At 48.9% G+C, this 22,336-nt stretch overlaps 1 protein-coding gene across 12 annotated transcripts in view; it reads left to right on the forward strand.

Annotated features, from left to right (window-relative positions):
- Window positions 1–22,336, forward strand: part of NCOR2 (nuclear receptor corepressor 2) — a 446,369-nt gene that overhangs the window by 187,219 nt on the left and 236,814 nt on the right. For all 12 annotated transcript variants that reach the window (XM_075012373.1, XM_075012370.1, XM_075012376.1 and 9 more), the window contains exon 5: window positions 19,195–19,374. In XM_075012373.1, the coding sequence (XP_074868474.1) occupies window positions 19,195–19,374 (180 nt within the window). The remainder of the gene's footprint in view (window positions 1–19,194; window positions 19,375–22,336) is intronic.

Consider the following 22,336-nt stretch of genomic DNA (forward strand, 5'->3'; position numbering starts at 1 on the left):
TCAAATGCTGTCCAGCAGAGCGCCCACAGCTGGGTTCTTTTTCTGCTGGAATTTCATGATCACATGTGCCTCGCTGTTCATAGATAATGTATTCCACACACGGATAGGAGAGATGAGCGGGAACACTGGCCACAAGGAGGGTGTTTAGAACTGTGCAAAGTTCTGCTCGCTCATTTCCCCCTGAACGTTGCCCGATTTTGCACGATTCTGGCTATGTTCATCCGGGTGCTGTGATAGACCCGGCTCTTAGCAGGCTATAGCAGCCTCATGGCAGTTGGGTGTGTGCTTTTATGTTTCCCAGAGACTGAGGCTTATTGGGGCTCATCTAGCATTAGCATGCTAAAGTAGCACCTGCTGCCAATTTTGCACCTGTAGCTAATTAAGGCCTGTGGAACCCTTCAAAAGAGTTTCCTTTGCGTAAGCAGCGGGGAAGGAGACAGAGGACAGATGAGGCATGTGGAAGGAGTACTCCCAGGAAGAGAGGGCTGCAGTTACCTGAGGAGGGTACTGGGGACACAGCTGGTGGAAGTGGCCCAGAGAGATAGTTTGGTGTACCAGGAGGGCCCAGAGAGGGAAGCTCCTCCAGCCACAGCTGCCTAGGCTCACTGGGCAGGAATCAGTGCATGTGAGAGGGATCTGGGTTCCCCTGAGACCACCCCACACCCTCGGGCAGCCCTACAGGACAGGAGGAGGCTGGGCAGCCCTAAGTGGGAGGACGGTGTCTTCTCCACTAATGACAGTACTTTGGACTAGCGAATGATGAGTGGCTCAGTGATGCAGTGACCCAAGCCTCCGAGAGAGGAGGAGGCAGAGCAGGGGACACAGCGAACCTCTGAGGCTGCATTTAAACCACCACACAGTGCAGGACCCAATAAGGATAAGCCTGGGGCTTTGTCACAGGGCACAAGTTTTAGAGCAAACACATTGATATTTGGGTCAAAACCAGTAACCATATAATCTAAAATAACAGCATTCCACAGGGATATCCCAGATCGCCGGTAATGCTCGTGTACTCTGTAGTGTTTGGACTTATTGTGGTAGTGTGGGTGTTGCCTGTAAAGAATGATTTCTAAAACTGCTGATGGAGGTCTTGGAGTAGATGGAGGCAACAGCTGCAGCTGGGTGTGGCTGTGTCCTGTTGGTTGCCATTGTTGTTGTGAACACACTGTCTTTATAAAGTCACATGGACATGTTTTAGCATGGTCAGACTTAAATAAGTGTGGCTGTTTGTGTTGGTTCCAGGATATGAAAGAGACAAGGTGGGGGAGGTTGTATCTTTTAGTGGACCCATTTCTTTTAGGGAAAGAGAGAAACTTTTTTTGAGCTCCTCTTTACTAGCTTACTTTAAAAATCAACCTTGTGTACAATATAAGCTTTGTTATCTAGTGTCCTGGGGGAGCCCTGGGCTCTCCCAGTCAATGTTGTGTGGGGTCAGCGTGCACCTCACTTCACATGCCTTTGTTTCACGTGCATCTCACTGTAATGATACAGGGTAGGAAAAACAAATGCAAATGGACACCAGCAAAATCTGGCAACCCTGTCTGTGAGCAATTGTAAATAAAATGTCTTGTGGACCACATATAGAATCCTGATGGGACTTCATGCAACCTGTGAGCTGCAGGTTGCCCCTTGGTGGTCTGTAGTCACTTAGGGCTGGTCTGAGCGCTGCCTTTGTACCAGTATAGCTGTGTCACTGTGGTGGTGCAGTTTTTAATTTGTTCAACCAGTATAGTCCCCTAGTGTGGACTCTTCAATGAAAAGGTGCCTTATACCCGTATAGCTTATTCTGCTTCCTGAACAGGAATAAGCTATAGCGCTATAAGAACACTTATACCTGCACTGTGGTATAATTTAATTAACTATAATTTAAGCAGTACTCTGTCAGTGCGTGGTTTATTTTCAGATCCACTTTTAACTCTTGGGCTATGATTTTTTGAGACTTAGCTTTTTCAATGAGGGCTCATTATCATGCATCTGATGAAGCCGGTCTTTGCCCATGAAAGTTTATGCTCCAAAATATCTGTTAGTCTATAAGGTGCCACAGAACTTCTTGTTGTTCTCGAAGATACAGACTAACACGGCTATCTCTCTGATACTTGTCACCATGCCACATATTTGGGGAAATTGTCAAGCTTTCTTGGTCACGTCACCTGTGGGAATGGGCCTCCTGCAACAAACACAGGACTTCAAAACTGTCATTCCTAGTTATGTGGCGTGCTGGAAGGATTGTGACAGTGTTGTGCTGTGTGCAATAAGCAGGACAGGTGTGACCTAAAAAAAAAAAAGCTGGGATATTTAACAGCATTTTAGTGAGTTGAGTGTCCAGATGCCATTGGCTTGCAAACGAGTTTGAATTTCTTGTCCCTTAAGTGTCTTTAAAATCCCAGGTGAAATATGTAAAATTACTTCCACTGACACTTAGCATCAAAACAAAAAGCAGTCAAGTAGCACTTTAAAGACTATCAAAATAGTTTATTAGGTGAGCTTTGGTGGGACAGACCCACTTCTGGGCCAGGGTGGGAATGGGGTCTGTGGCTTAATAATGGCCAAGTCTGTGAGAATGCTGCTTGCAGTAGGCATTATTCACATCCCTTGATCAGTGCCAGGCTGTCCTGTTTGCACACTCCTGTGTTGTTTGTACAAGCTGGTTACAAATGACTCAAACGACAGAGCTGCTGTGGGACAAGCAAAAAGACACTGAAGTTCTGAGTCACCATTTCCCCCACAGAATCCCAGTAACTTGAGATCTGTCGCTTTCGAGGGGTTGCTGAGGACTTTTATTTACTTATGTAATTACAGGAAGGAGAGCGTGGGAGTGAAGGGGGATGGAAAGAGATCACGTGTGACTCTGGTGGGATTCCGGGGAAGCATATTGCACAGATTAAGAGATTTCTGAGAGAGCTTGTGGAGGTTTTCCAGTTCCAGTGAAAACAATTGCGGCTTTACATGCCCTCAGCCGTGGCTTCCCCCACGTGCCTCCACCTGTGACTCCCCTGCATCCGCAACCCTCTGTCTTGAGCCTCCTGCGCTCCATCCCATACTTAAATGTCCTGCAGATGCTGTCATCTCACAATTCCCCTGTCCTGAAGGCCCTGCTTCTTCCAAGGGGAGCAGGAGTGTGATAAGAAAGTCCCCATAAGAAATTTGTTACTTTCATCCCAGCATGATGATGTGGGTGATGGTGAGCAGGGTTGATGTGAGTGAGTAGGGGAGAGAATTGTGGGATGGGGCCTCTGGTTTGCTTTCTTGCCTGTTTTTTTTCTGTCTGTCACTTTGTTTTCCTTTGCCTCTCAGTGTCTGCTAATTTTGACGTTTCCTTCTAGTTACTCCTGGCATTTCTTAGGGGACAGGTGATGAACAGATTTGACTGTAGAGTGGATGTATGAATAGCGTGGGAAGGGGAGTGGTTGGAAATATCATAGAAATAATACTGAACAGAGGTCCCTAGTACTTATGATGCCTGATGAGTTCATAATCATTGGTGGGTCCTTAGCCCGGAAGGTGGAGACTGGATACGTATATGGCTGTAAAAGATTTTTTTTTTCCTTCAAGTGATAATAAAATCCTGTTTAAATTTGCACAAGGCCTCTTTTAATAAAAGCGTGTTTACTATAAGCACAAGCATACTAGGAGAAGTGTGCTAATAGATACAGTCCAATGTAACACCTGACATAAGCCCCAGTTGGAACCAGTCGAAATCCAGATCATGAGCTCCCCAGTAGGAACTGATGAGCACTACCACGAGGTGGATGTCTCTGCTGTTCTTCCATAACAAAACAGCAGTCCAGTAGCACTTTAAAGACTAACAAAATAATTTATTAGGTGATGAGCTTTCATGGGACAGACCCACTTCTTCAGGTCATCACCTAATAAATTATTTTCTTAGTCTTTAAAGTGCTACTAGACTGCTTTTTTGTTTTGATAGTATATAGACTAGCACGGCTCCCCCTCTGTTACTGTTCTTCCATGTGTCGGTTGTGTCATGTCACTCTCTTTAGAGAGCTACAGTTCTGGTTGTTAAAGATCCCATGGTTCTTTTGAGAAGTGGTTGGAAGTGAACTTAGTTCCCCTGGCCAAATTCCAAATTGAGTAATTAGATTTTGCCTTCCTAAACTTCCCCTGTCATTTCAGTTGCAAAAATTCTTTCTCTTCACGTTTGGCTCCTTTTAAAAGACAACAGTCTGACACCTCTTTTGTCGATAGATATGCTGGCGCTGACTCTCTTCCACTTGAGAGAGTTGATTATCAGTTGTTGTTGAGCAGTCCCCTGGCTGGGAAGGCTAGTTTCTGGTGAGTGCAGGAAGTCATTTTGAGGGACAGATTTTCAAAGATGGGTGATTCGGGGGACTTCTGGGTCCCACTTCTGCAGGCCCCAATTGGCCTTTGTAAACCTAAACAGTACGCTTCCCAAAGTTCCATTTTTGAGCCTCCAGATGTGGGATTTTGTCCTGCTCCTATTGTTTTCCACATCTGGCAATGCACCTCTAATTCCTCTTTCCTTCCACTAAACCAAGAGAGCAATTTGTACACTTAGAGGTGCATTTTGCTTAGGGTTTTTTCCTTCACCCTTTGTAGCCCGGGCTTTGCTTTATAGCACTGGCAAGTGTTTGCAATCAAGAACACATAAACTTCAGTTGTGGCTTTTTGGGAGTGAAGTGCCTGTGTATGTGTGTGGCAAGACAGAGAGAAACTCATAGATGGCAGCAAACTATACATCATCTAAAGATGTCAGCCACAGAGGAGAGGAAGCTAGACATGCAAATATTGAGGGGAAAAAAAAGTAGAAGCCTGTTTTGTTCATATACTAAAAATAAAAGGAAGGAATTATCTCCTTTTGCCATCACCTTGAATTCGTCCTTTGCATCAAATGGCAAGATTTGGTCACAAATGAGGAGCTTTGGAACCAAGCAGAACAAGAACCATTTCACGTTCAAATCTAGAGAAGACTGTGGGGATGGCTAGGCCACACTCAAAAAAACCGTCATCCAGCATAGTCCATCAAGCTCTCTCACAGAATCCGCAAGGAAAATTCAAAAGAGGAAGACCTTGGACAACATGGAGAAGATCTACTGAGACTGAAAGGCAACTGGTGTACTCCTGGGGTCAGCTAGAAGTTTTGTCCAGAGACAGAGTGAAGTGGAGGAGACTTGTAGATGACCTATGCTCCACATGGAGCACCAGGGTTTAAGTCAAGTGAATTCATTCTTTGCAAGTATCAGAGAGGTAGCCATATTAGTCTGTACCTTCGAGAGCAACAAGAAGTCCTGTGGTGCCTTATAGGCTAACGTATTTTGGAGCATAAGCTTTCGTGGGCAAAGACCCACTTTGTCAGATGCATCAGTCATGCATCTGACGAAGCAGGTCTTTGCCCATGAAAGCTTATGCTCCAAAATATCTCTTAGTCTATAAGGTGCCACAGGACTTCGTTCTTTACAGTGTTATGTAAGTGGCACTGTAACTGACTTTCTTATGAGCTAACAGAAACCCAGCTTGTTACCCAAGCATTTCTAGCTCAATGAAACAGATGGTGTAGCATTTATGGTTGAATTTGTTGTACATGATCAGAAAAAGGGAGATTATCTATCTATCTTTTTTTTTTTTGCCTTCAGTGCTGGGGAAAGGACGCACACTCTCTCTCTCTCTCTCTCTCTCTGCTGCATTAAACCAATGTTAAGGTTGCAAAGGCAAGCACTGAAAAGATAGGAAATGTCAGAAGTAATATGGTCTGTGCAGTCTTAATTCAGCCTCCGGGTGTGAATGCCTCACGATAGATTCTTTAATTACACACGCTGTTTTTGCCAAGGGCCCATTCCTCATTTACTGCACAGGTTGGACAGTGCTTAGCAAAGGAGCAGCTATTCGATATTTTGTTTAATACTTGCTATTCAGCGTGTGGCTCTAGGTCTCATTTGCTGTACACTATTCAGTCCCTCATTTGAATGCAGAATTCTTAATTTGCTCACAGGCTTTGCTACGGCACTCGTCACTACAGTCTCTGAGCACATAATTTATCTCCCCAGCACACAAATGAGGTGACAGGGACAGGGTGGTGACAGTCTTCCCCATTTTACAGATGAGGAGCCAAGGTACAGAAAAATTCAGGTCAAAAGGATTTCCACTGACTTTGGGATGTGTTCGAGTCAGATGTCTTTCTCCCGCACGTTGCCTGGGCCCAGGGACTGGGGTTGGTTATTGGGAGCACAGGAGAGATGGCGGCTCCTTGAACACTTGCAGAAGTTGGTCCAGCAAAAGATCTAGTGTCACCTACTTTGTCTCTCTAAGTTCCCTGTTCTCAGTTCAGGTATCTGGAGCAGCCGTTACAGGGAATGTCTGACAGAGCCCCTGTAGCCCTGACTGGAACCTGGCCAGTCATTCTGCAGGAGAACGGATCAGGTGCAGTGCGGTCACATGTCAGCGTGATGAGGGAGGAGAAGGGGATAGAGCATGTTAGCCGCTCAGGTCTAAGAAGTCTCTGCTGCACATGTGAGGACAGGAAAATTTTCAACAGCAGCCACACTTGGACGGGTTTTTCTCAGGAACATTTAAAGTCACATGCTGGGTACAAAGCTTTCCCCTCCACTTCCCCAGTGTGCCCCTCATGCCAAATTTCCTGTCCCTGCCACAAAGCATACAGGTACTACAGCTTCTCAGTGCAAGAGTTGCCAGATTTTTTTTTTGCATGTTACAAACCAGCATGTATTTCCCTAACCTCGTATTTGGAAATTGCTGAACTGTTCTGGCTGTAAGTTATACAAGTAAAAGGAAGATTAAAAACAACCTGATGCAGGGTTCCCAGCATGGAAAATGTCAGATTGGTAACATTCCGGCAAAGTTACTGGAAGCTGAAAATGGGGGCTTTATAAAGCAAAGTGTCAGACAATCTGAATAGGTGTTGCTACCAGCCCACCTCTAGTTGGGGTGACCATCTGTCCCGTATTGGCTGGGATAGCTGGCACCCCAATTTATTTTTAAAAAGGGGTTAATTACCCTGTATTTGCGCCTGGCTCTCAGTGGCTGGCGTAGCTGCGTCCTGACTCCCTGAGCCACGAAGAACCAGGAGCTGCTCCAGCTCAGCTGCCCTCTGGTTCCCAACTCCCCAAGCAGCGAGGAGCTGGAGCAGCACTGGCACAGGCTTTTGCCCAGTTCCCAGCTCTCCAGTTGCCTGGTTCCTGGCTCCCCGCTGCTCTGGGAGTTGGACCGGTGTAGCTGCCGCCTGGTTCCCTGAGCTGCAGGGAGCTGCATTGGCTTGGCTGGCCCAGATGCCGGCTCCCCGCGGTTTGGGGGAGCCGGGGGGAGCCGAGTTCCCAGCTCCTTGCAGCTCGGGGGAGCCAGGAGACGGACTGGTGCAGTTGCCTCCTGGCTCCCCAAACCACAGGTTTCCTGGCTTCCTCAGCCTCAGGGAGCTGGGAGCTGCACTGGCACAACTGGCCCGGCTCTGGCTCCCTGCAGCTTGGGTGCGTCAGAGCCGGGCCAGCGCAGCTGTTTCCCCCTTCCTGGCTTTCCTAAGCCGGGAGTAGCAGCTGCCCCCCACAGCCAGGGAGCACCCCCTCAGTAGTGTGGCAGCCCCATCAGAGCATCCACCGCTCTGCTTGGAAGGTGACCATGCATCCCATTTTGGCCAGGACACACAGGGTCATCCTCCCTGTCCTGTATTTGGCCTGGGGAGGTATGGGCACCCAACCTATAATGAAAAGCTTGGTATCTGAGTGTTCAGAACTCATGTGATCTCACTGGCAGAACGTGTGACATCAATACAATTGGTATCTACTAGCAGCAGATCCAAGGAGGTAAGTACACAGGTAAAACATCCATGGGTTAGAAGACTCAAGAGTTCAGTGGGAGCTTTACATAGTCTTTCATGGTTTGTCTCCTTGTTCTAAGCTGCTTAGAAGACTATATGCAGTGTTCATTGCTGCTTCTGTATTCTTCTGGAATCTTACAGAGCCCCGAGGTGGCATCTGTTAAGTGTAATAACATGGGATGGCTTCTCTGAGCACAAACAAGTTTTGCAAGACCAGATACTATGCTTCAGTAAGTGCATTTAACCATAACACTAACTGGAAAGGTTTACCATCCTCGTAAATCTGTTGGTGGAGATGGTCACCATTTGTTACTTATTTTGCAATTAAATTGCTTCAAGCTGTTTGAAACTTTGGAGAAGTTTTTCTTGACCTAGTTTTGTGCAAGCTAAAAATTATTGGGATATTTTATGCTCTGGTTTCATGGAATTTGGCTGGGTTACAGGGAATGGAATTTCATGGGTCTTCTCAAAAAGTTTGTATATAATATGATATGAATGAGAATTAGTGCTGTTTCTTATACAGCTCCCGAGTCTTCTGATTCATTAACTCTCATGAGAATATTTACTATTTAAAATCTTATGAATATAATTTTTTAATCCTTTGTTGCTGCCTTCACATGCCATTGTGTGTGGGAACTGAGGAGAAACACGTGTAATCCTTAGATCCCACAGTTTTGAATTACTTAAACATTCTGATTAGTGTTGCTTGGGAATGTTAGTGTATTTGCTAATCAACTCCTTTTTTTGGTGGTCCTTGGGAGTGTATTATTAAAGCATCATTTACAGTTACTGTACAGTTCTGCAGATGTCTTTTTTTTTTTTTTTTTTTTCCACCCACTCCCTTCCTACTATGTTACTGGTTTGGTTATGGTGGTTTTGTAATAACCCCTTCTGCCCATCACAAGAAGGCAGTCCTGAGTTTGATGATCCCCAAGTTGGTATGGTTTGCCTGATGTTGGGCTGAAGGAATGCTGAACTAGTGCCGCTATGTTCTCAAGATGCTACTTTTGGCAACCACTACATTTCACTGCTACCAGGACTCAAGCACAATTTACAGCATTGCCTGCACTTGGAGGAATCGAGACTAGCTCAAGCCGCCTTCAGTTTTATTGCAGAGGTACTGTCAATTGGAAAATCCTAAGTGTTTAACAATTACATTTCCCATAAAAAGATTGGGCTGAAGAAAGGACCAGTAAAATGACAGATGATATAAAAACAAAAGACTTTTAATAACCTGACCTGCTTTTCACTGTAACACCCTTTTATCTCTTTCTGCATGTCCCTGGCTGGGAAGGCATGACCAGCTAGTCAGTTCCATATTCTTTGTATTCACCTGCTGCATTAGCACAAGTTTGGATTATAAATAGACAAGGGGATTGTAGGTCTATTGATTTTTATAAGCGTGGTTCCCATTGTAATTAAATATTTAAAAATACGTTTAACCTCTTTGGGTTTAAGGTTTTTAGAAGCTCGTTTCTGAGCACAGGCCAGGGGAATGGGCACTAGATAGGGAATCAGGAGGGCTGGATTCCTGTCGTGCTCCGCGACTGACCTGCCATGAAACTGGAGAAGGTATTTCTCAGCCTTCTCTCCCACTCCCCACCATACTTCCATGGAAATCACAACCCTGAAGAGCCCTTGGTTTTAGTACTTACTCTAGCTTTATGCACAAGTTCTTTGAGAGGTGTAGAGAGCAAATAGTGGCTCTGCCTTGTGGCACATTCTCACACTAACTGCATAATAAGGATTTAATTAGCTTGCAGATTAAGCTTCATTTGATGGATATGCAGAGCTAGGAAAGACTCAGGTGACAGGATAATATCCCCAGATAAAATGGCAGGCAGTCATATGCCTCAACTGTCTACCTGGATGCTAGGGCTTCCATTATTTTTAGTTGTAAATTTAATTTTGCCCACTGTGGATCTGTAGCGGTCATAATCCAGCTGTCTGTTGCATCTGTTCTTCAAACTGTAGGTGTGCCTGCGATGTGCAAGCAGAAGGAATTAGGGGTAAGAGGCTCAGAGTTCTAACACAACATTGTGTTTAATAAATAAATCAAACTGCAGTTGGACAATCCCTTAATTTCCTAATTTGGTCCTTCACTAAACTGGGTAAACGAAGCCTCATTGTGGTAGCTCTGTTAGCTGTATCTTCACAATACAAAGCAAGCAGTCCTGTAGCACTTTAAAGACTCATAAGTTTATTTATTTGGTCATTAGCTTTCGTTTTCCACTAAAGCTCATGACCTAATAAATAAAATGGTGAGTCTTTAAGGTGCTAAAGGACTGCTTGCATTGTTTTGGGTTCACAGAGTTATTTACAGGTGTTCAATGCTCATGCTTCTGGAATGAAGAGACTGTTAGTAATCTACTTATTTTATAGAGGAGTGTCTCGGGCAAACAGCAGTTATGATTTGTCTGAACACCTCTACTGACTGAAGGTTTTAAAACAAGGAGACCCGGCTCCCAATTTCATATTCAGAACCAGCACTTTTTTTCTAGAAAAAACAGGTGCTGGAACTCTCCACAGTCCCGAACTGCTGCCAGGTTTAACCCCCTTCAGCTCCAAACCACCCCCCTTACCCCCAGGCTTAACCTCCTTGCAGCTCCAGACCACCCCACCCACCCATCCCCAGGTTTAACCCCCTGGGAGCCCAAAACTGACCCACCTGCCTCTAGGCTTAACACCCATAGCCCCAAATCAGCCACCCGCCCCAGGCTTAACCCCTTTGCAGCCCTAAAACCCCTCCCCGCCCAGAATTTACTTACCTTACCTAGGAGCTCCATATGCTGCTGCCCCACACTGTTCCTTTGCTGGCTGCCATCTTCTCTTCACGGGGGCTGCATAGCTCCCCCCCAGCCCTGTGGCTCCCCCCGCACCCCCCAAGTAGAGTGCAGCATGGGTAGTTTGCATCCCCCTTCCATGCCAAAAGAGTAAGACTCAATTTAATTGTTTTAATGGCAGGATCCCTCCTGCCAGCCATTAAACCAATTAAATCAAGTACTCCTCTTTCAGTGCGGCAGCAGTGGGAGTGCAAATGGCTCCTTAAGGAGCCACATGTGACTCAGAGCTGCCCAACTGGCTTCCAAAATGGTGGCACCAGGAAAAAAGATGCTGGAAAGCCGTTCCAGTGCATTCCGCTGGGGGTGGGGAGGAAGCACTGCTCAAAACTGTTAGACTCTGTCACCTCATTGTCAGGCAGCATAGCTTTAATTGACCAACGGAAAATGAAGGTTACAGACTTATGATGTGGCCTCCCCTGGGGCCGTAGAAAAGCGGCAGATTGGCTATCAAGAAAACACAGATTACAGCCATTCACAGCTTGCTTTGAGGTCTGGGTGATAGAAGATGTGAACAAGAGCTCTAGTGTGCGTCTCCCAACATGCTGTGGGATCTGGGCTTTCATTCGCCAACCTCTCTCATGTGGCTCTTAGGCTTCAAAGTGCTGAATGCCGAGGTGCCTCTGAAGGCAGGAGCCATCCACTCTTTGCACCTGCAGATGATTTGCCCTCCATGGAAGGATTTAAAAAATAAACGCAGCATATTATTGATCTGTCCTTCCCCCCCACCCCCCGTTCCACATCCTCTGTGCCCTGCCCCCTCCTCCTCTTTTTCTCTTCAGCTTCACCAGCTGTTGAGAACAGTCCCTTCCCATTGCCTCACTGATTCTCCACACTCCAACCCCACCTCCTGTCTACTCAGCATTACTGCGTCTGATGCACAGCACTCACAGGCCCTCTCTTCTTCTGCCTCTTCAGCCCACCCAGGGAGGCCAATTGGTTTTGTTACTGTGAGGGGAGGTGATATGGCCTCGCCTCCGTCAGTGCTACAGACGAGTCTCTACAGACACATCACCCCGGGGTGTGGGATATCCGCACCTGGAGCGACGCAGGCAGAGCAGCCTAACCCTCACTGCAGACAGCACTATGCTGGCGGAAGCCCAGGTGACCTGTGGTAGCATTCAGGACGTGCACTGCTCCCTGTGCCTCTGGCAAAAATTTAATTGCTAACTGGGGTGTGCTCCCTCTTGTCCGCCCCCTTCATCTCTCCTCATGCTGCAGGTGAACAGAGGAGCTTCTCCCACCTACACGGATGGGGTAACTAGGTGCTAATGGGAGAACTGTAATCGCATCTTCGCTTGCCGCTGTGGCCCAGCAGTGCTGTAAGTGTAGCTAGGGCAGAGTCTTCAGAGGGCGAGTCGTTGTCGGCGTGCAAGAGTTCCTCCTCTTTTGCTTGGACTGTGACCCCACATGCATCGTTTAACCCCCTGTGGGATCGCTGGGTCAGAGCTGTTGCAGGCGCCAGTTGAATGCGGTGGATGTTGAGGGGGTGGGGGCCGTGGTGGCTTTACGAATCCTTCCCCAGATTTTACATCTCTTATTTTCAACTGCACTCGGTCGCATCCCAGAAAAATGAAGGTGGCACTCGTCACACAGAGCTCTGATTTTATTGGTGGGACCTCCTGTGAGCAGCTGTGGTGGGACCTATGCTCGGAAAAGCCGCTTGCCTGATAAGAGCCCAGGACTGGTTCTCCTCCCAGATGACATCTTTCTCTAGTGTTAATTGTTTTCCTTCATAGCAGCAGCTGTTATTAGCAAGGGAGGCGCCACATTAATCCTGCCCCCTGCCCCCACCCTTGTTCCCCTTGTTGTCATATAAATCGCATAATAATAAGGCCAGGGATAAACGGGGTCTACAGTAGCTGTTAGCTGTGTGTAAAAACAAATCACATGGAAACAGTATAATTACTGAGAAAGTATTGACTGGAGTAATGAAGTAATTGTTTTCTTCCCTCCAGCAGCTTTATTCTAACTCTCCGGGTTGTGTGCTGGTTTTGAAGGCCGTGACGACTTGTTAATAAGAAGAATTCTGTGTTTCACACTATGTTAATTTAAAACCTGGATGGGATGTGATCTCAGGCATCAAAGTTCTACAGCGCTGGCTTCAGTGGCTTCTTCCATGTGTTAGGAAGCTTCCCACTGTTCCCATTTTAAAAAACAAAACAGCCCCTCCCTCGCAGCGCTTTGCATTCCTGTGCTGGCTGCAGCAGGTTCCTGTTTCAAGCGTACAGTTCACAAATATTTGACTCCTGGTCCAGGGTGCGCTATCCTGATGGGATTTCACTCTGTGGCTGACTGTCCAGCAGACTGTGGCTTGCTGGAGTGTCACTGTCTTGGCTGAATGTTTTGAGCTGCCGTGTAGCAGGGGTAGAGTGGTGGTGGTGCGGGGGGGTGGAGGCAACACAGGCAGTAATGTGCCAAGAGGCTGGGATAACATTGGAGCGAGGAAAGGCAGTGGGCAGGTGAAAGGTCCATTGCCATGTACATTCCAAGGACGTGTTCTTACACGTGCTCATCGTGTTCTCCTCCTTTTTGGCTTTTGCAACCCTGCTCTCTTCCCTTCCCTGATGGTGGCCAGGAGATACGTCACAGGGGGTTTCCGCATTGCCGCACTCTGCTGTTTTACCTTTTGAGGTGTATGCCCCGAGGCCTGTCTCTGTCGTGAGCATTAATGTTGAAGCTGTGGAAGACTGGGCTGAATGGCTTCGCTTGCATGGCCCCTAGCTCTTCAGAGTATTCCAAACAGCCTCTTTCTAGACCTGAATTTGGCAGGTTTGATGACTAGATGTCTGCACATGTGCAAAGTAGCAGGCAGGTTCTCATAGTGCCAGAGAACCAGCCGTAGAAAAAACGGATGTTTGACCTAGAGGTTCCCGGTGTGTAACATCTGCTGCTGTAAGCACCACTGAGCAGCTCGTTACACAGTCTGTCATGGGAATTAAAGGTGGAATGGGCCGATTTGGTCACCCAGTCCAGGCCTTCGACAGCACAGGATTGCTGCTAGCAATACCTGCTGCAGCAAAAGAGCACCGGGCACTGGTTACTTGACTGAGTGACGCACCAGAGTGTTTTGAAGTGATAATCTGCAGCCCTGCATGTGCTCATGCGTGGCACACTTGATCCCGAGAGGCAATCAGAGGTGCCTTCCCAGGCATACTGCTCATGGAGGAGGCTGGAGTACACGACGGGGATTCAAGTGCCGACAACTTGCTGTTCCTTAACCTGCTTTGAAAATCCAGCATTTACAAGTTGACAGCTGCATCACGGTCTTTGCCTATGCACCTGTGTTTTGTGCTTGGGAATAAGGGTTTCTTTGTAAGAGGAGAGTGCAGCTCCTCAGCTTCATTATCAGGTGTGCGTTTCCCAAGAGACTTCTGCATTCATTTCCTCTCTCCTGTGTCCTTGTTGCTGGTGTATCTCTGGCTACAGACATGTATCTGCAAAAATGCAATTATTCACTTGGAAAGAGCCTCTGAGTGCGGTCAAAGTAATGTCAGCTGACCACTTTTCTGGAAGGTAGCGCCCTGCCATTCTTCCTGCTCCATTGCCTTTCTTTCTGCCTCTGGAACGCACAGATTTGACAAGGGAGCAGAAACAGGACCTAGAGGTTTTACAAAAAGGGCTTTAATCTTTTAAAAGTTCCTTATGGTTTGTAGCTTGCAACTGTGGGGTCAGTTTCACTTTGTTTCATACAGGTTGAACCTCTCTATTCCAGCACCCTCAGAACCTGACCGGTGCCAAACCAGAGAATTTGCCGAACTACAGGAAGTCAATATGGTCTAACAGTATTACCAACACTCCCCCTGCCTTACTGGGCTTTTAGGCCAGGTCTACACTGGGAGGTAAAATCCATTTTGGACACACAGATCCAGCTATGAGAATTGCATAGCAGTAGTTGGCTTATTGAAAATTGATTTTTTTTTTTTTTTTTTTTTTTTTTTTTTTTTTTGCCACTGTCCACACAGTAGGAGAAACTCATCTATTGACTTCCTTTATTCCTCATAACTGTGAGGAGTACTGGGGTTGTTGATGGTGCCATGACAGTTCAATTTAGTGCATCACCCATTAGGCACACTAAATCGAACCGCAGAAGATGGATCACCAGCAAGCTGATCTTCCCGTAAGTGTAGACATATCCTTAGAAGACATTAAGGGGTAAATGACAGCTAAATAGCAGTACAGCTGAGAGCCAGGACTGGTGGCTTTAAACACACTTTATGGGACCACAGGAAACTTGTCCATACCCATGATAAGTGGACATCTGGCCAACTAAAATCACGCTGGATCATGGATGTTGCCAAACCAGAAAGAGACCAGATTAGAGAGGTTCAACCTGTATTTAAAGTTAGATTCTCTTCCCACCCCCGCCTCCCTGAAATTATGTACTCAAGTGACTTCTCCTGAATTACTCAACCATGCATCACACAATTTTCTTCCCACTCCTACTGTCCCATAGGCTTGAGCGCACCACAGGTTACATACCTATAGATTGATCTCCAGTTTCCTCTGGCTCTGAAAATGGAGAGCTTGGCAATGGATGTGGTAGGCAGGTAGTTGAGCTCTTGCGCCATCTGGTCCTGGTGTAAATTTAGAGAGACAGAAATTCACTGTTTTGCCTTCTCAGCAGAGCCATCCTGTCTGTAGGCTGAGGTGGAGCAGCCGTCCCAGGCCCTGTGCTTTTGGGGGTCCTGCGGCAGCCACCCCAGCCGTCTTAGGGATGGCAGCAACAGCAGCAGCAGATCAACTCCCCTCCTCTATCCCCCCGCTTCACTCCCCACGTGGTGCTAGTGGCAGCCTGCTCTGTTCAGAGTCCGCCTGGTCCTGTGAGCCCCACTTCTCTGCAGCAGCAGGAAGTGGCCTCTGTCCCTGCCACTCGGGGAGAAGTGGACGTCAGCAGACTGAGAGGGATCCTGCCTTGTGTGGGGCAGGGAGGAAAGCTAAGGCGGGGGCGACCTTCTGGTGGTGCCGTCTGTTGCTGCAGCCTGTCCTAGATAATCCCTGGCCAGGCTGTTGGGGAGGGGTGGAGGTTCAGGGTGGGAAAGTCTGAGGTCTGCAGTGCAGAGGGGTTATCCTGGTCCCCTTCCACCCCTCAGGACCGCCCTGCTTCTCAATGTGGGCTTAGTGCTCTTGTGGCTTCATTTTTTGGAGTGGTACTTGGAGTAAATGTCTTCAGCTGCCTTTGTGGTATCTCCTCATGTGCAGAAATGGAAAATCCCCCTTGTGATACCAAGGAAAGGGGTGGGGGAAGGCTATTAATAGCCAGATGGCTGCTGTGCTTTATCTTCCTGATGGCAGAAGCAGGAGCGGCCTTTCATGAGCCAAATCTGCCAAAGTGTCTCTGTGGGATAAAACCATTTGAAGAGGGACCCTCCTGGATGCTTGGCTTCTGCCAGTTCAGTCTTGGAAACGTGCATCTCTCTTGTTTCGGCACAAAATCCTTCCCTTGCAGCAGAGTTTTAAAACTGCGGGGGAGAAGATGGGATTAAAAAAGATTAAAAAAGAAGTTCTTGTGGCCCTGGGTTCAAATGTCAGAGACACCGTCTGTCAGGCAAGAAAGCCAGAAGAAGAGAGAGCTCACCAAGAGCATTAACTGTCCTATCTTCATTCTTTCAGTGGTTGGAGTGGGGCCTGGGCAGAAATCTCCTCTCCTGCAGTGCTCCCTCTAAGTCGTGCTCTTGTGGGTGGCCCAGGTGAGATTCACGTGCTGCCCAGCTGATTAGCAGAGTGCCAACAGCCAACTACAATTTGTAGCTTGTTTTTTCTAGCGCTGGTGCACATCTGCATATGCCTCAGTGCACATTGCAAAACTTATTCCACCTGCGGACGAAAAAAATTAGAGGGAACATTGCTCTCCAGCCTTTGCTGCAACTTCTTCCCCTTTAAGTTCTCCTCTGCTCTGGCTTCAGCAAAAGAAAACAATGGCTCCCATAGATCGCTGCACTGAATGCTCAGTGAGGAGTCAACAGATGTCACTTACTGTGGGGCTAGCACAGTGAAACCGGCTTACAGCTGCATGAAACTTTAGCGTAAGCCACGTCAGGCTTCATGGGCAATGTATTGAAATACCCCTTGAATTCCATCACAGCTCTCGCTGGATGGCTTGAGGGGGGAGCCAGGCAAATGCTACGATGTCTCATTGTGATGCACTCTCCACTTCTAAGGCGGATTTGGGGGTCCGAACAGGGACAGAAACTGCATGCTGCACTTTGCAGCCTAGTAAGCAGCTATTAATTCAATGATGAACCAGGCTGTCACTAAGGTGGCGGTATCCTTCATTACGTCCACGTCAGTCCTAGAAGGCTCCAGTACAGTTGGTGATGTCAGGGCCAGAACGATTCCCAGCATTTAACCAGGGTAGCCGACTGTTGCTTTCACCATGGCAGCAGAACTTTACATTCTTTCTTTTGTCGGATCCTTGGCCCCAGCTAGCTGTGGTCTGATTTCAGTTGGCCCCGGTCCTCCCCAAGAAGCAAACAGCCCTAAAGTACAAGTGGTAAGTTAATGAATAGCCCACCTGTCGCTGGCCTGGGCAGGAAGCTAGCCTGGCGTGCCTCCACATACCATGAGTCAGAGAAAGGGAGCCCTTCTGGAAGGAATGAAAAGCACCAGTTGGTGCTGGACAACAATGGCAGCCTTGTTTCCAGTGGCGGGGCTGCTGCAGTAAAGGTGCAGAGTTGTGCGAGCTGCTGCATTTGTTTGCTTTTCTTATGTTTCTCGGCGCAGCTGAGGGCTGATTATCGTGCCTTTATCTCTGGGTTAAAGTTACAAACGAAACCATCGTTTTTACCTCCCCTGTTGGGGGGGTGGTGGTGGCAGAATTCCATCCCACTGCAAAACAAACCAAGGGATAAATTTAATTACGATGCTGTGTAGCTACCCAATGTGAGTGGAATGCATTAGGCCAGAATAGGCTATTGTACTGGGATGGTGTTGGATCTCACAGCAAAACAGGGTCAGGGCTGGGTCACCCTTGGACTGGAGTCCAGAAAGATCTCTGGGGAGGCTCTGAGTCAGCATGAAAGCAGTGCCACACATGGAGGTGGGCGCATGCTGCAGGAGAAGTGCTGTCTTTGAAATCAGACATGAAATTAAGAGCCTGATGGGTCGTTACAGATCTTATTGTTGCTCTTTGTAGGAGCAGGCAGCAGTGTTAATTTCAGTGTCCTGCCCTTTTGGCTGAATTGGTTCTCATCTGTTGAAATTCCACGGGATGTAAGCCTTTGCTACAGGTGCAGCATGGGGCTGAAGGTTAAGAGGAGGTGATGGGTGCAAGCAGATGGTACAGTTAAGAGCCAGGCAGCATCCTCCGTGCAGCGTTGTACTTGCATTGGGATGAGCTGGGGCTCATGTCCAGTCCTAAATTACTTCTTGTGTTGCCAAGTGGTGTTGATCAGCGGCTGTGCTTCAGTCAAGGAGTGGCTTTGTTTTAACGGTGGGGGAGTGGATCCCTTTGCCAAGCTTGTAGATCAGTCCTGCTATGAGATCTTTGAGGTGAACAGTGCAGTGCAAAAGCAGATTATTGTTCTGAGGCTGCCTGGAGACCTGAGCAAATGAGTAGTGGCTAAAGCAGGATACTGGGGGTGGGGGAGGGGGATTACTCCAAGGTGTTGGTAAGTGGTCAAGGGCTGCACTTTTCTGGCTGGGGAAGGACTGGGACGCCCCACCTCAGCCTCCCTTACCACCGGCCCTTCCTTCATCCCAGCCCTGCCTTGTCCCGCAGCCACAGTGGCACGGAGGATGAGCGGGGCTGGGTGGGTCTGACACCAGCAGCAGGAGTCCAGCCCCCTAGCACTTACCAGCAAAGGCTGGGGAAGCCGAGCAAAGTGGCCCCCGCTTGATTTGCTCCCCAAGCCATGTTGCTCTGCTTCCTGCCAGGAAGTGCGGGGGCTGTCCTGCCCCTCTCCTGAGCAATGCAGCCAGAGAAGCCAAGTGAACTGGGGACTCTTGGCTCGGCTTTCCTGGGTACTGCTGGTGAGTGTGGTGGGGGTAGGGGGCAGGCGCCCTCACTAGTCGTCCCCATGCTGGCTGGTGACCAGCCCCTCCCACTCATGTCATTGGGGGGGTGACCTCCCTCATGCCCCTTTCCCCCCCACCCCACATCAGCCCTGTTGGCCAGTGCTGGAAGGCAGGATACTGAGCTAGTGTGGCTGTTCTTAAGTTTTGCGGTAGTCTTGAATCAGTTGGTGGTAAAGCTCTATCCTCTGCCCTCAGGCGTCTGACCCGCACAGTGGATGGCTTGATGGTTTCTGTGGCAGGTGACAGCCGAAGGAGCTTACACTCCCAACGTGACTGGCCTTTCTTGAACAAGTAGAATGGCTGACCACAGAGGGGTGGGGCACCTCCTCCCTTCCTGGAGGTTAGCTTGCTCTTCTGTGGGGAGCCAGGCAGTTTGTTGCATCCGTGTGAGGGAGCTTTCTGTGTCTGGTTCTTTGACATGTTCGTGCTGAGGAGCTGGAAAGCGAAGGGGCAGTCAGCATCTGCAGCCTGTGAGGAGGGTGCGTGAGGCAAAGGTGCTAGAAAAATAGCTGATTGGACTGTTCTTATTCTCCACAGGATCGGGGCCTGACAGGCAAGTTGGAACCCGTCTCCCCAGTCAGCCCTGCCCACCCTGACTCAGAGCTGGATCTGTTACCCTCCAGGCTTTCGAAGGAAGAGCTGATCCAGAACATGGACCGAGTGGATCGGGAAATCACCATGGTCGAACAGCAGATCTCCAAGCTGAAGAAGAAACAAGTAAGGTGGCCTAGCACCGAAAGAGCTCTGTCAGAGCACCCCCACATCTCTGTAATGGTGTATTATCAGCAGTCTAGGCCGGGGTGGGCAACCATTTTTGGCTGGGGAGAACACACCAAGATTTTGGCAAGTGGTCAAGGCTGCTCTTTTCTGTGGTGTGGGTGTGGGGTCTGCGGGGGAGGTTGGGTGCAGAAGGGAACTCAAGGAAGAGGACTGGGGTGCAGGAGATAGTGTGGGATCTGAGAGGGAGTTGGGGAAGGAGGAGGTTGTGACTTGGGGCAGGAAATTGGGGTGTGGGGTCGAGGAAAGGGTATAGGTGCAGGAGAGGATTCTTGCCTAGAGGATGGGAGCTGGAAGGGTTCAGGGTCTGGGAGAGAGTTGTGACCTGGGGGAATTGGGGTACAGAGGGCTTGGGTGGCGAGTTGAGGGGAGAGAGAGGACCTGGGGTGCCAGAGGCGGGCTCTGGCTGGGAGGCGCTTACCTTGGCAGCCTTGCATCGACATGAAATGTCGACCATAGACCCAGTTTTCATCTGTGGTCACATTCCGTGGCTCCAGGCCAGCGGCCCAGTGGGACCTGGGACAGGCTCCCTGCCTGCTGCATCCCCAGGCTGCTCAGAACAGCTGGATGCTCCCCATATGTGTCTCCCTGCACTGCACATCTCTTCTGGGGGACCAGTTTCCAGCCAATGGGAGCAGCTCACAAGGTTCTCCTTTTCCCTGTCTCCTCTGCAACGGACATGTGGTGCCTAGACGGAGCAACCAGACATTTTGGGCAGCCTCAGGGTTCCAGCCGGGCCATATCTTTCACATCCCTGACCTAGCCACTGGACCTTCCTTCTGTGACTACACAGCACAGCGCTGCCCAGTAGAAGATTTCTCCCACACATGCCAAGCCGATTCCAGTAGCCCCATTAAGAGATCAAGGTGACAAAAGCACAGTGGCAGCCTGTGTTTTTGTAAAGATTTTTCGATGTCTAAAGCAAAGCAGTTCTGTGTCTCCGTTACCAGTGGTTACGTCCCATGCGTCAGGATGATCTGTAATGCCTGCTGACGACTGCTAATCCCCACCCGCCCCAGAGGTGAGCCAGCTCCCTGATGTGCGTGTGCTCTGGAATTCATGAATTAAGGAGGCGGTGTAATTGCACTGCCATTCTGAATGAGAAACCGAGCCTATTAGCGCGCTCTTAGAGAGAGAACAAGCTGCTGACGTTCCTCCCAAGTTCTGCAGAAATGGCACAGACAGAGAAACCCACCCAAATGCCCTATTGTGCAATGACTGGAGTGTTGTTTCTGGTGAGCAAATGCCTCCATCCCCCCTCATAAATTGTATCAGGGCAGTTTTTGGTTTATAAACAGCCTGGCACAATTAACTCTAGACACCTGTTTTCAGAGGGTTTCCCTACAGAGGTATCAAAGTGGCTGTGGGCTGAGAGGAGAGGGGAAGGGAGCCGAGAGCAGTGTTCCCTATAAGCTGAGTTCTTGGGCAGCCACCCAGGAGAGCTTCAGGTGCTGCCCAGCTGAGGAGCAGAGCATCCACAGCCAGCAGCATATGTTTCTCTTGGCGGTCCACATCTGCCTGTGCCTCCGTGCACATAACAAAATGTATTCCTCCCTTGAGGGAAAAAATGAGGAGAGGGAACGAGCGTGGGGCCGAGAGGACTAAGAATGAGCTGTGGTGCCGGGTGAAAGCAATGCCTCCAGAGTTGTCTTTCAGCAGTGCTGCTGGAGCATGTGGAGTGAGTAAACCCACAGAGGTTTCCTTGTTGGTTTAGGTGGGAGTTGGGTGAGGTCTGACCTGCTGTTCGGACTGAGAGCGATGTGGTTCTGGAGCTTGCAGTGGGAAGGCTGGTTCCTTTAAAGACAGAACTGCTGGGACAATGGGGGGCCTAAGGATAAAGTCAGAGTTCAGAGGACGCTGGTGCCTTTGAATTCCTGGGCCAGATTCCTTAGCGTCCCCCTCTGCAGAGGAACAGATGGAATGAGAGGTGGGGGCAGATAGCTTTAAGCGACCTTTGCGTTCTCTGCTGATAGGGACTTGAAACCTATGGTGCAAGGGGCTATTCTGGCAGCTGGAAAATCAGCTTTGCAGCCACTCCCCCTTCCCGGAAGCCTGGAAGAGGTGCTGAGATAGGAGCCCTAAGAATGATCCATGAGATTTCCTTGCATGCGGCCTGATCCTACTGGGGTTTTTGCCTGCTTTGCCTTGCAGCTTCACCCCAATTGGCTGCAGTGTAGCGCTGTGCACCAGCTGTGGCCCCCCCCACCCCCCTCATTTCTGAGGGAGGTGGCCCTTCTCTGGCTGGACTGCGTGCATGCAACAGTCGCAGGAAAGCAGCTGTCCGTGCAGCTCTTTCTAAAGAAGCCCTTGCTCCAAAAAGCTTCCAAGCAGCCGTTTGTCTGGCAACCTCCATGGGACACCAGTGTCCAGCCAGCCTCAGCACAGGGAGTAGTGAAGTGGGATTTAGCCTGTTGAGAAAAACAGGCTCATCTTTCTTTGAGCCTTATTGTTCATTTTTCCGCCTGGCTTTACCAAGGCACAGGGCTTCCAGGCCTGGACCAGTCCCGCCAGTGAAGCCCAGCTGGGGAGCTTGGCTGGTTTTCTACTCAGTCTTAAATCCAAGTGTGTCTGGAAAAGCAAACCCAGATTAACTTGGACTGGAGATATGGTGGGGGAGTTGGGGAACAATGCACAATAGCTGTTGAGAGCGGTGTCCTCATAGCAGACAGATCTGCAGCCTGACTTTTCCAGAGCTGCTGGGTACCCAGATTGAAGTGGAGGGAGCTGTGGGTACTTAGCACCTTTCAAAACCAGGCCAGCTCTTTCCTCCTAGAAAGAAAAGGTTTTTTGTCTCTTTCTTTCTCTCAACCCCCCCGCCGTCCCCCATTAATTTTATAAATTCTCAGCAAATACTCAGCTTTGTTATGAAGGTGGCAAAAGTTATGGCTAAATCCCCTTCTTC

The sequence above is a fragment of the Carettochelys insculpta genome, chromosome 18 (assembly GCF_033958435.1).
Source record: "Carettochelys insculpta isolate YL-2023 chromosome 18, ASM3395843v1, whole genome shotgun sequence".
In the NCBI taxonomy this organism is placed as follows: domain Eukaryota; kingdom Metazoa; phylum Chordata; order Testudines; family Carettochelyidae; genus Carettochelys; species Carettochelys insculpta.